Here is a 14,063-nt window from a genome sequence, read left to right on the forward strand (position 1 = left end):
GGGAAGTGGAAAAGATGATGGCAGCCGATGCCTCTGGCTATAGGGATGAGCAGCAGAGGCCACAAGCAACCTTGTTTCCCATCCACTAGCCAAGCCATCTAGTCCAGAAGATCTTGATACACCATTTTCCCCACCGTATCCCCACCCTCCTTTCTGCCACCCTACTCCCAAAGCCATACCTGTTTCCACTGACGGTAGGTAGAGAATTCCTGGGAAGGAATGAAGAGGCTCAGGCGGAAGATAGATTTGAGCTGGGCAGGGAGCCCCTTTGACTCAAAGTATTGGAACTCCGTCTGGGACTCCCCAAACACTGGCACATACAGACACAAGCAGAGCATGTTTCTGTACCAGCAACTTAGGTGCTGACCTACACAGCCAAACAAGGATGGGAAGTGACCTGAGCGATCCCCTGCTGGAGCTAGTTTCAGTGCATGGGGGAAAGGAAATGCCGGCAAGTCTCATGACACATGGCTATGAGCTGTCCGTGCTCAGCTGCCATTGGCTGAGCAAGCCCTGCCCTTCTGCTTAAAGGGGAAGCCTTTTTTGTGCAATAGCTCCCAGCTAGCCAGCCAGACACTGGCTTTGTGACAAGGCATGTGAGCTGCCTCCAATTACTCAACTCCAGGCTCTCTGTAAAGCCCAAGAGGCCCACGTCACACTCTTAGCAGAGTTAACTCTTCTCTGTCCCCCTCACTTAATCCCTTCTCCCTCCTCAACCAAACCGAGATGCAGACAGCACAGTCACATGCAGCACTCAAAGCAGGGGGGGGGGGGGCTGGGAGAGGCTGCAATAAATGCTTAAGTGTGTAGAGGGAGAGCTGCAAGAAATCCAGGAGAAGCTTCTCCCTTCCCCATTTGTAATGCTCACTGGAGAAGGGAGAAGCTTAGATTAGACTGGACTCTTTGGGGCAGGAATCATCTCTCCCCAGCACACAGCACAATGTCATCCAATCCCGATTATGGTATTGACCAAAGACCACAGACACTAATGCTAGGATTGAAGGGACTGGATTTCCCCTCACTCCACAAACAATATTCCTATGATTTTCTTACTTCCTCTAAAAGATGCGTGGGACACAGTATACTCCATACACCCACTGCCTTCACCCCTCATTCAAGATCTCCAGCTACAAGACCCCAAAAGTCCCATGTTTAAAGAAGGCTGTGGCATAACAGAGGATAATTAGCTCTCTAGTTATAAACAATCTTGAGAAATAATTAGAGCTTGGGTGATGTCAGCCATGAGGGAATATTCCCTGTATGCCCAAACAGATCAATGCTGCAGCTCTGTTCTGAGGGACATAGAGAAAAAGTGGGTGAGAGACGTATGCCACTGTGACAGACTTGCAGGAAGCCAGTCAAAAGCAGGCTAAGGTGGAATATACACTTCAGACTCAGTCTTGGAAAACTTCCGTGTCTAATTTTGAGACAAATTAAAATCTAACTAGCCATCTATGGAGCAGTAAATGTATGCTCGCATACTTACATAGTAAGTGGTTAATTATAGATGGGAAAACATGAAAAAAACATTTTGTCCAGGTACAGCTTACACTACAAAATGGTCTGGGTGGACACAGTGTTTTCTCCTGGTTCTCCCAGCTATTATTAAGCCACTGAATGCTTTCATCACTGGTGCATGGAACAGTATAGGGTTGGTCAGGCTGACAAATGGGGTGTGCGGTGAGGACCCCTTACTGAGCACAGATATGACTACAGGCTTCTAAACACTTAGCACTTTGGTGTGTGGGCACTAAATATTCCCTGGCATTGCTGTATACAGATAGAGAAAAAGCAACAAAAAAACCCACACACCAGGCTGAGCGTTCTGTAATCAGTTACAGGGCTATTAATTGCTTCCCATAATCCTCTGCATTATTAGAACATAGTTGACTTTACCTCCCTGTTAAACTAGAGTCCCTGTCCCTAAAATCTGCCATAGAAAGGCTACCAGATGAGAGATGAGAGCAAGAATATTCAATTTCCAGCTTTCCAAAGCACTATGATCTGTCTGTTCTACGGGAAAGGAAGCTCATTTGCTGGACTAGTTTAAACCAGTTTAGCAAACAGTTTACCTTGCTAGAGCAATAGTTTGCAAATGATTATGCTCTGGCCACACAAACTATATGCCAGAACCAGTTTAAAAACTAGTTCAAACATTCTCTCCCCCACATCCTAGTGTCCAAAAATCAATTAAGACCTTTCAACAGAATTTTGTTCATTAGGGTGAAATTTTAAAATGTGTCTTTACAAGCTGATCATAGAGTAGCAAACCAGTTACATGGACTGGGATTATTTAATCTGGGGCTTTAATGTGAGGAATTTACAAAAGCAAGTCATGATCTATTAAGCAACGTTTAGTATTCTCCCCAACTTCAGCTCCCAAAAGCTTGGCCATACTACAGCTTTCTTAACCCCTCCCCCAGCATCTCACCCCACTGTGCCCCTTTATTTCCCTATTACCTAATCAGGCTTAACCTACTCCCCTCTGACGTCTGTCTGCACACAGAACAGGATCCTCTCACCAAATCCAGATCCTCTTAGAGATCAGCTGCAGAAGCTTGTGTGATTTACAAGCCAACAGCGCACCCCTCTTTCCCAAAGACCAATCTTTGCTACAATCGTCAGCCCAACAGAGTCAAAGGCAAATGCCTCCTACAAGGCCCACTGAACTGGCTTTTCCCATCTGAGACCTACTCCACTACACAGTGATTGAGAAGCCCCCACCATCACCATACACGCACGCTTTCCTGGGTTCCCAGACGTCATTCTTTGTTACAGCCGCTTGACACCACAGTTGCTATGACAGCACAATGCAGCTTTTCCCAATGAAATCCACCTACACTTGGCAGTGGGAGACAAATGGACAAAACCGTGCGTTTCAGGGAAGAAACGCCCACCATCCTACGTCAAAGTAGATAAGAGAAGAGGAGGGCAGGCAAGAAAGCCATTTTTAAGCAAGATATTAGTTACCGCACAATGAACTAAGAGGAGGAGATGGAGTGCACCTTGAGTTTACACCAGCAACTGCATTTACAGAGATGAATGCAAAGCAGGAGTGTGTGCAGTTATCAAGTGTCTAGATTCCATTTCAAGAAGCTGGAAGGTTAGAAGTATCAAAACAAATTGTTCTGTAAAGTATAGGAGACCTGGGTTACTGTGGTACTGAGAACTGATTTCTACATCCTTTGAACAATGAAGCCAAGGATAGCGAGTGCCTTTTGGAAACTTCGGCAGTGCCACTGTCCAGCCCACTCTCCATACGTCTGCAATATGTGAGGCTGAGCTGCAATGACTCAACTACTTGGACTCTAGAAATACAGTGAAAGCTACACAAGACACCTACCTCAGGCCAACGGGCTCTACTACTGCTTCACTGTGAAACTCTGAAGTATCCTTGTCTTACTCCTACGTAAACTATCCCTTCCACCAATTTCCTTTCCAGATAGCAGGATGGAGGAGACGGGGAGGTAACAGTCATGTGACAGATCCATACCTACTCCTTTCTTGCAGTGAACTCCCCGCAGCTGTCTCCCACCGAGACCAGCCCTGCCCTGGAAAAAGCACTGCCTAGATCCAGCTTTCTTTGGCTACAAAGGACTGACCTTAATTTGCTTACTTTCAAATCATTCATAAACAGCACTTGGCATAATAAAACAAATCCTCCTGTCAGTTACCAGTTGCAACATCTTATTTGAATGTTAACTGTTGGTCTGTGCATTCCTGTGTACAGGGGACATATTTTTTGGAAGACCACCACAAAAGAACGCACGACCAAGTTTGCATTCATTAATGTTGTGACTTGCAGGAGTATCCTCATCCCAGCAATTCTCATGACTTCCCCCTCTTGTGCGCCTCTTAAGATAGAGAGCCGCTTGTGAATGCCTCATCCCAAGCATTCCCAGGTGAAACACAAGATCTTGATTACCTGAAAAGGATATAGGACAGTATTAAGGTGACAAGATGAATGTATCAGAATCATAGACTTTAAGGTCAGAAGGGACCATTATGATAGTCTAGTCTGACCTCCTGCACAACGCAGGCCACGGAATCTCACCCACCAACTCCTGTAACAAACCCCTAACTTATGTCTGAGCTACTGAAGTCCTCAAATTGTGGTCTAAAGAGTTCAAGGTGCAGAGAATCCTCCAGTAAGTGACCCGTGCCCCACGCTGCAGAGGAAGGCGAAAAACCCCCAGGGCCTCTGCCAGTCTGCCCTGAGAGAAAACTCCTTTCCGACCCCAAATATGGTGATCAGCTAAACCCTGAGCATGTGGGCATAGCCCTATTTGATATCCATGCTATTTATTTCCTCTCCCTGGGCAGAAGCTTGGCATTAGGGAGCAAGCCCTTGAACTATCTGAAGTCCCCTTAGTGCAAATCTTTCCTGGTTACTTAGAATATGTCTACACAGCAATAAAAACCCTACGGCAGGGAGTCTCTGAGGCCAGGTCAATTAACTCAGACTCACGGGGCTCAGGCTGCAGAGTTAAAAATAGCAGTGTAGATGTTCGGGCATGGCCTGGAGCCTGCTCCCTGAGACCCTCCCCACTTGCCAGGTTTCAGAGCCTAGGCTCCAACCCAAATGTCTACACTGCTATTTTTAGCCCCACAGCCCAAGACAGCTGACCTGGCCAACCGCAGTCCTGCTGCAGGTCTTTTATTTTAGAACCTGAGGGTATGTCCATCTCCCGTGCATTTGTGTCACCTCCAATTTTAGCGCCCTCCACTAATCAGACCATGGTTGAATTTACACAAAAACACATCTGCCCAGAGACATGAGACAGCTACACTAGGACAGAGGGTTTTGTTTTTAATTTAACAGGTTAAAAAAGCCTCTGGAAATACTACGGGTAGGTCTACACGACCACTTATGTAGATATCACTTATGTCGCTCAGGAGTGTGAAAAAGCCACCCCCGAGCTATACAAGTTACACTGACCTATGTGGCGTCCACACATAACTACCGCCTCTTCTGGAGGTAGAATAATTCTGCTGATAGGAGAGTTCTCTCCCAGCGGCATAGGGCGTCTTCACTAGACGCACTACAGCAGCGCAGCTGCTCTGGCACAGTTGTGCCTATGTAGCGCTTCTAGTGTAGACTAGCCCTAAGTGCTGGACTGGGCCACAGCTCACTGGAAATATCAGCTTGAAGGCTAATGTGTTTTCCCATTGTGGCACAAGCAGCTTGGTGGACCACTGCTGGTCCCCGGACCAGTCTGAGATCCACTGTGTCTGACTATCGCTCAGCAAAGGAATAAATAGGTCCTGATTGGTAATTTCTTTTGATTTTGTATTTTCACTCCTGGAAGGTGGAATATAATTAATTGTACAGGACAGAAAGTCCTAACAGGACACAAACGTCAAGGAGTGGACAGGGATACAAAATGGGGGAAGAGGGCAGTTAATCATTTGTTAATTCAATACAGTCCACAGCAAACTAAAGAACAATAGCAGCGAGCCAAGGCTACAGGGTGGGGGGAAGTAAAAGATAAATATTTCACATGAAGGTAACTAAACTCCAGGAGAGCTGACCTCTTCCACTCATGACAACCAGGTCAAGAGTGACAGATCCTGGTGTGATTGGCAGGAATTTGCTGTGCACACCTGGTAAGCATGCCAGCACATCACATGCCCATCAACATTTTACATACATGTGGGTGAAAAACAGCCTGATGCTTCAATAAGCACTTCCATGTAGCCAACAAATCAGCAAAGCCTGTCCAGCTGTAAGGCAAGGACCACGGGGATAAACAGAAGCAGTTCACACTGGACTATGGAATCTGCTTCTTAACATCAGGTTTGGTCGTACAAATGAAGCCATCACAGCATCTAGCTCTCAGGCATACTAAATATTTCATACTTATATAGCAGCTGAGGAGCTCAAGGCACTTTTACAAAGGGAACACAGAGGAATTAGATGACTCACCCAAGGTCACAGACATTCAGTGGCAGAGTTAGGAATAGAACCCGCCTCTGCCTCCCATATCTCAGCCTCTAACCACCAGACAAAAGTTCCCCCTACATGACAGCAAAGGAAAATGAGAAGCCCCTTAGTGCTGAGCTAGGCTCTCCCCATCCCCACCCTCCCAGAGATTTCAAGATTGAGTTAATTCTCTCCCCACTGTCAGGAAGCAGCCTCCCAAGGTCATGGGAATGTGTCAGACAGGGAAGGAATTAAACAGACCTCAGCTTCACCCCCACTCTCAAAAAGGGTACATTGATCTGGAGAGGCAGACTGATCCTCTCATAGGCAGAGGACCCATTATTCCCTTAGAAGATACACTAGAGATCTTTAATCCCACTCATTCCAGGCTTCCCCTCACAGCCTGCTTTAACTCATCATTGGCTTCTCTGTCCATCCCCTTCCTATCTTCTCTCCATTCATCCTTTCAGAAGGGTACCCAGGTCCCATCACCGGACAACCAGCAAAGAGGAATAAGTCCCTGCAGCTCTCTCAGTCAGGCCCAAGCAGGGACGGTCCCCATCCAGTGGAACCAGAGCCACAAATTCAGCCCTGCTTGCTTCAATCCAAGGCAGAAAAGATTACAATCGCCTCCACTACATAATCCCAGCCTGTTCACCCGTGTTCTTGTAACTGGAGAGCTTTTACAACAGCATCTATACCTAGTTCCCTGCCTGGTAAACTGGACCTTGAAAGCCACCTATCATTATCCCTGCTGCCCCCCCCATCTGTCTCAACATTCTTCCCTTCCCCTGCTCCCATCACTTGGAGAGATTGTACCTGGCTGCCCCCTTTTTCCCCAGCCACTCCCTCTGTAACAAACCATATGTAATCATTGCTCTTCTCTCCCCACCGCCACATTAACTTCTACAAGTAAAATCGGACCCAGCCCATTCTGTCACATGATCCCAGGCTACTGTACATTAACATACTGCTCAACCTCCTTTGTCTAGCTGCCCCAGATGGAGAACAAAAGGAGATTCCTTGTATCTATTGTATTTGTACTTGCCCCCCATACCCACTCTCCCCCTCCTCGGAAGTTTCAGTCTTCATTCCAGTTACAGTGTCCCTTCCCTATCCTCTCCTAGGAAACTATTCTTCGTTTCCAAGGTGTAAATCCTCCTGCCTCTGACAGACTCCAGCTCTGTGCGCCATTTAGCTAATGCTGTCAGGCTCTTGCTTGCTCAAAATACCCTGGTTTCTCTTGCATCTCCCGAGGCATCGCCCCACCTCGCCAAATTACTAGACTATTTCTTAACCCTTAACCAGTCCCCAGTGCAGGTGTGGAGGTACATAAACACCACTATTAGCCCATATTACTTTTCCTTGCCTTCTCGAACTAAGCCTCCTCTTTCAGTTGCCAAGGAACCTTTGGGCTCCAACATTTCATCTTGCTCCCAAAGCAGTTTCCCTGGAGAGGTCAGCCCTCAAAATATTTTGTGATTTGGGGGGGAGCGGGCGGGCGGGCAAGCGAGCAGGAACTACTGGCAGCTCATTACACCTCTTCCCTGATAGGAGAAAGGAGATGGGGAAGTGTCTGCCATACACTTACACTTCTAGCAAGCCCACACCCAGAATCACTCTCCCTCCTTGCCAGCCCCCCTCCCACCACCCACATCATCCCTCCCTTCAGGGAACTCCATTTTCACACTCCCTCATCTCCCCCAACACCCTTTGTTCCAGTAGGCCAGGCACGTGCAACCCAGTGCAAGCCAGCCCCTATTCAGGAACCTCAGAAGTGCCGTTACCTTTGGAAAATGCTCTGCGGGTCCAACCACCAGTAAGATACTTGGTCTCCTTTCAGTGGGATCAGCCCCTCTGTCCTGTGGCTTCCCCAATAGGTTTGGCCCCTGGTCCCCTGGGGTCGTCTCTCTGGCCTCATTCTCTTTTCCTTCTGCAGGACCTTGGCACATGGCCCTGGTAAACAGGTTGGACAGAAAACGCCAGAGGGTCTGCAGCATTGCTACTCCAGTCAAAGTCCCAGTCAAAGAAACCCTGCAATCAGTGAATGCCTGCTGCCAAGGATGTGACTGCAATACCAAGCCCTCCAAACTGGGAATCCGTTCCGCACAGCAGCCAGAAAGAGATTCAAGCCGGCAACTCCAGAGGTTCGGTTGCTTTACAGACTATTCCTGCCGCCGATTCCTGCCTTTTGAAATTGCTGTTACTGCTGTCGTGCCTGGCCTGATAAGCAGTTCACTGTACAAGAGCTTCAGAGCTGGTGGCAACAGACAAAGCTCAAGAGCGCTGGCACGGAGAACCCAAGATATTGAGCTTTAGAGGAAGCCTGGACAGAAAAGCCAAGATGCTGAGCTTAATATAAAAGCTAAAATGGACCCTTTCACTCTGGGAAGCTGCTCAAAGCTACCAATTAACCTAGGCTCTCCCTGGCTCATCTAACGCGCATCAAGTGAGCCGAAACCCTGAGTATCCAGCCTGCATTCTCACTGCAGCAGTGCCCAGCCAATCACCTCTCCCGACACTAACGTGTGCATTATTCAAACCAGCAATCTTAGCCCAATAGACGTGTGCGCAACCAGACGATTTCTTTGCATGCAGCCAGATAGTCCTGCAAAGAAGTGCTGACTGCGGCCCGCAGAATGAGGCTGGATTAGCCAGGTACCAACAGGGTTGGAGAGGACTATATTCAAAAAACAAAAACAAAACAAACAAACAAAAACCACACGCCAGCTCTGGGCATCTAAACCACAACCTTGACGTGGTTACTTTATCATACAGAAACCGGAAAAGGAGGACAGGAATCACACATACCTGATGATGACTCAGCAGCTGTGGCTGAATCTATATCCTTTGTTAGTAGAGCAGACGGCTCTTTATAAGCTTAGAGACCTGTGGTCCTTAGCCACAACTGAATTGACCTGTGAAGCAGCGGTTCTCAACCAGGGGTACGTGTACCCCTGGAAGTAGTCAGAGGTCTTCCGGGGGGACGGGGACATAAAGTCATCTAGATTTGCCTTGTTTTACAACAGGCTACATAAAAAGCGAAGTCAGCACAAACTAAGATTTCATAGACAATGATTTGTTTTTATTGCTCTGTAATTCTATACTCTGAAAGGTAAGTAAAATATTTATATTCCAAATATGGTAAAAATGAGAAAAAGCAGTATTTCAGTAATAGTGTGCTGTGACACTTATTTTTATGACTAATTTTGTACGTTTTTAAGTGAAGTAAAACTTGGGGTACACAAGACAAATCAGACTCTTGTGTCTGAGGTTGAGAGCCACTGTTCTAAAGGAAGGGGGGCATGCAGCTAGACTATAATAGTCTCATCCGTAGTACACTAGCTACTTGGTGCTGCATTACTTTTCAGGCATGTGGCTTTAACTAGGATACCATGACATATTTACTAAGCCTTCATGGCTACTTCTCTTTCCACAGGCTTTAACATGTGGGTTAAAGTGCAGCCTGCTAGTCAAATTCAGCCAGAGTTCTATGATGTGGCCTTTAAATGGTCCTATGAGAGGATGCATGGTCTAGTGTGAGGATAGTCTATTTTTTTTTTGGTCAAGGTCCAGATTCCAGAGAAAAACAACAACACACCAAGAATGATTATAATAAAGTAAAATAAAAAGGTTTCGAGGTCTGTTCAAAAGCATATGGTGGTCTGGATTTGGCCCACAGTCCGCCTATTTACTATCCCTGGTCTAGTGGATACAGCAGGGGATTGGGAAGAGAGATTTCTGGTTTCTATTCTGAACTGTAAAATGGTCTGATATCTTCAGATGAAAGCCACTACAAAAGTATTAATATGGGAATGTGACTCAGATTATAGGTCCCAGCATGCTATGCTTCATCTTGATTTAAGTGACCTGCTGTATTAAAGATGAGTTGTTGCAGCTCTTTATTTAATGCAAATTAAAGTGTTATCCTCTGGATCCTGGAAAATTGTTAGCATAGCCAAAGATAATGCCGGACAAAGGAAGAATGGATTTGGGAAGAATAATCCTGGAAACCTCCTAGGGAGGAGGGAAAGTTGCTTATTGTATATAGTTGATTTTCCTTTGTGGTGATCTATCTTCAGCGTTTTACCTTATTAGGACTAGAGTCATTTACAGCCCAGGAAGTTATACAATTCTGCAGATGCTCTGTGTGAAACTAGCAGCAAAAGTTTGCAAAGCAGTTATAAGCTGTAAGAAATGGCAAGCTATTTTGCAGATGAGCTTGTAAGGATGTGCATGCATCTATGTATTTATGAACATTACAAGTCGACTTAATCACTTATGTAATAATTCAAGTCATGTACGATCATGCAGCAAAGTGGAAAAAAAGCTCAAGTCTGAAGCTGGTCTTCTCCAAGTGTACAGGAGACTTCACATTACAAGCATATCTGCCGAGTCTCAAGTGCAATGTACAGGCCTTGTGACTCCACAGCATCCCCTTGCTAAGTGATTTTTTTTTTTTTTTTACTGGCTCTGCGTTAAAGGAGACCAGGAGAGAGAGGTTAGGAAGTAAAGAAGAAGTGATACAGAGTATGAATTTGCTGGGCAAACTACACACCTACCACAGTCAAAGAATGGCACAAGAAAATTGTGGTTTGGATTTAATCTACTCAGAACAGTCTACAGGAAAAAAGTGGGAGCAGGAAGAATACATTTTTTGGTAATGCCTTGACTAAGCAGTCTGGTTGTAGCCATGATGGTCCCAGGACTTTAGAGAGAAAAGGTGGATAATGTAACGTCTTTTAGCGAACCAACTTCTGTTTGGGGGCGGGGAGGGGGGAAGGAGAGAGCACGAGATGAGCCTTCAGGCTTACACAGACCTCTTCCTCACAGCTGGGAAAGGTACCCAATAACTGTTCCACAAGTTAAAAGAAAGCAGGGAGATTATATACAGCCATTTAAAATATTAGCATCGTACTGCCACAAAAGTTAGACCACTCTTTAGGCCTCGGACGTTGTAAAAATCCGAGCTGCAGGTTTCCTTGACAGAGTAATACAGCAATGACAATTTATAAACATAAATTGAAAGAATCATTCTATATCAGACCCGTTTTAAATTCCTTAAATTTTCCTTTTAGGTCAGAGTTCTTCACGCTCTCTCAGCCCAAGCAATGAACTATTCGGGGGGGGGGGGGGTGTTTAAGGTGGACAAACCTGGCTGGAGTAACTGAGTAACAGTTCTTGCAAACCAACCTTCCTGTTAATGTCTAAGCCTGCAAGAGAAGATGTGAGGACAGTGGGCTTCTAGTTCTGATTTGCTGTTCAGCAAGGCCCATTCATACAGACAACAAAGTTAAACACCAGTATTTCCATTGTTTCCTGCTGAAGATAGGCTGTAAAATTCTTGGCAGGGACTGTATCTTCCTATGTTAGTGCAGAGCTAGGCACACTGCTGGTCTTGTGCAAGGGATGACATTATTGCTCTGGGGTAGAAACCTAGCCAAACCCCTTTGGGTTTCATCCTTTTAGTAAATCAGGCCTTGTTGGAATTCTTTCACTGTACTAATCTATCGACTGCTGTATGCATAGGTAGATTTTTCTAATCCATATTTAACAGAAGAAAGTTTTGTTCATATCAAGTGAAGAAAACCTCATATTAGGGTTACAAAAATAAAGCCAGTTAAGGGCAGGATGTTTACAGGGGGGTTCAGCTAGCACCAAGATATTTGCATATAGCACTGGGGACTTCAGCAAAAACACCGCTCTACCCAAGGCGCCAAAAAGTGACAGACACTCTCTATAATCCACTCAGATATGCAACAAATATTGACACCAACCTGATGTGTGCATCTCAGAAGAGAACTAAGAGCCACATACTGAAATTGACCATGGCAGTACATATTGAAGACAAGACTGGCCAGAGGTCCATGTATACCCATTAGCTATACCTATGCCCAAACTGAAGTCCAGGCTGATGGTCCCCTGAAAGTGGCCTGGACATATGTTGGCGCTCCTTGTTTCCAGCTGCTTCTACAGGTCCGCAGTCCAGGCTCCTCATGGAGAGAAGCAGCTGGAGGGGCCTCTTTAAGCAACTGGAAATGAAAAGCAGCCAACCTAGCTGCCTCTATTAGGGGGTCACTGCTACAGGAGCAGCCTCAGGAACCAGAGCCACCAGTGGGACTGGAATGTCCAGGGCAGAAGGTAACAAGGCAGCCAGGCACTCTGCCCAGGGGACAGAAAGCAGTACAGACAGGAGGGGGAAGATGAAAGGAAGAGCAGGGTTAGGCTATTTTTAAATTAGGACACAAAAGTTAAAAATACAATAGTTTCCTCAATATTACTTTGCCATGGGAGTGATCACTGTAGTTGCCACAGGAATGTTCTGCAACAAGAAAGTGATGAGGGTGGAGAAAAAGAGGTGACTTGTAAGCCATTTATTAAGACTGGGCCCACACTATGAAAGTTTGAAACCCTTTGACCTATTGTTTCCCACACAGATGGGTGCCAGATGAATCACCTTCCCTTTCCACCCACCCAACCATAGAGAGTTAACTTCAGTCTCAGAGAATTTGCCTTTTCACGCTGTTTTTTAAAACAGCTTCCTCACTGAGGAAGTTTGCAGGATGTTTCAGGGAGAACTCATTGACCCAGCTAGCTAATATTGCAAGAATGTGAGGGGTGGAAAAAAGGGAGCTGCAGACTGGATTGCTTTTTATGGCATCTTTCATCCTCCTGCAGTCACCAGGAGCTAGAAGCCACAGTAGCCCTCATCTCCAGTTCCCCAAGTGACCCTGCAGGAATGAACAGTGACCCATCTTATTTCAAAGCTCCATTCGAAACACTCAGCTGAGGACAAGCACTGGCTGCAAATAAGCAACCCCGTGATACTGCATTAGCCCTGTGGATCTCAGCGTAGGAGAAGTTACACTGTTTGTCATCTTCAACCTTTTAGAATTGAAATTGTTGGCAAAATTAACAGGATTGAATATGTGAACTTTTCAGAGACAGAGCTGAAATGCAGCCTGCAGTGCTTCTTGTATCAGGCAGTTAAAACCAGACATTCTGGCCATTACTTCTTGGGCAATTAAACTGGGTGGTACAAAAAACACCTTCTAACAGTTAGCTGTAGTAATGCATTAAGCTGATATAAGGCACAGTGTCGTAAATGCTACACTGGTCCCCTTGCTACATACCTGTAAAGAAAGGTACAGAAAGGTACTCTGTGGTATAAATTCTTTTTACAATTTCAAATGAATCATTCCAGGTGATAAATAATTGCAAATCATCAACTGGGAGCCTGTGCCAAACACAAGGGTATGAAGAATGCAGATGAGGGGGGTTGGTACATAGAGCCCGTCAGGGTCACTGAACAGTGAGTACTCAATAAGGTCATACAAATCACGTGAGGAGTATGAGTGTGGATAGGAGACTGGGCAGACTAAACAATGCAAGATTAAAATTGTGTTCTCTCCCCTGCTCCAGTAACAAATAACTTAAAACCCCAGACTACTCCCAGTTACAAACTGTAGTGGGTTAAATCCCAGGAACATAGCTATCAAGTTATTTTCTCCCTCTAGTCCTGAGCCAAAAGCTTATTCCCCCACAGCTCCTGAGGTGCAATAATGCACAGGTCCTGATCTTCCTAAAATCTGCAGCATTTAGGGAAATGTATTTAGTCCAATGCAGATACCAAAGGATCCTGCCATCCCATGTGTCTCATAATCTAACAGATTAGAGCTCCTACTGCAGAACCCTTTTCTGAAACCCACTATAGTGGTCAGAAGCGGTCATGTGACTTGCTTTAGCTCATGGATGACTTTGAAAAAACTTCATCATCATTTACATCCCTGCTGATCTGGGGGTAGATTGCAGTTACCTTATCTACTTCTGAGCTTCAATGTGGGGAAAAAGATGCTACACTTCCCAAACTTCCAGCTGTGTTCATGCCAGTGGACATCAACTGTAGTGAGACTGCACAATCAGTGAATGGTGACATCAGTAAAATATTAACCTGCAACATGTGAGGCTGACCCTGGATGCTATAATATACTAAATAGGCAGCATGGATCTCCAACTCTCACCATTTTGTGAAACTTACTCTGAATCCTTACTGAAATGGTTTTAGAGCTATTTCAACCATTTAGGAGTCTGTTTTACTTTTAGGCAGGTTCTTGACTTTTTATTTTCATTTATTTTTCCT

General features: G+C 45.6%; 1 protein-coding gene across 6 annotated transcripts in view; it reads right to left on the reverse strand.

The window, feature by feature from the left end:
• SLC25A25 (solute carrier family 25 member 25) overlaps window positions 1-14,063 on the reverse strand; it is a 35,051-nt gene that overhangs the window by 12,030 nt on the left and 8,958 nt on the right. The window contains exon 1 of one of the 6 annotated variants that reach the window (XM_048822716.2): window positions 7,711-8,416. The exons of 2 other annotated variants lie outside the window; for them this stretch is intronic. In XM_048822716.2, coding sequence (XP_048678673.1) covers window positions 7,711-7,923 — 213 coding nt within the window. In that variant the 5' untranslated portion in view covers window positions 7,924-8,416. Of the gene's footprint in view, window positions 1-179; window positions 435-7,710; window positions 8,417-14,063 lie in introns of those variants that run through there. 3 more of the 6 variants (XM_048822718.2, XM_048822719.2, XM_048822714.2) reach the window with 3 other exon arrangements.

Source organism: Caretta caretta, chromosome 16 (assembly GCF_965140235.1).
Source record: "Caretta caretta isolate rCarCar2 chromosome 16, rCarCar1.hap1, whole genome shotgun sequence".
Lineage (NCBI taxonomy): Eukaryota > Metazoa > Chordata > Testudines > Cheloniidae > Caretta > Caretta caretta.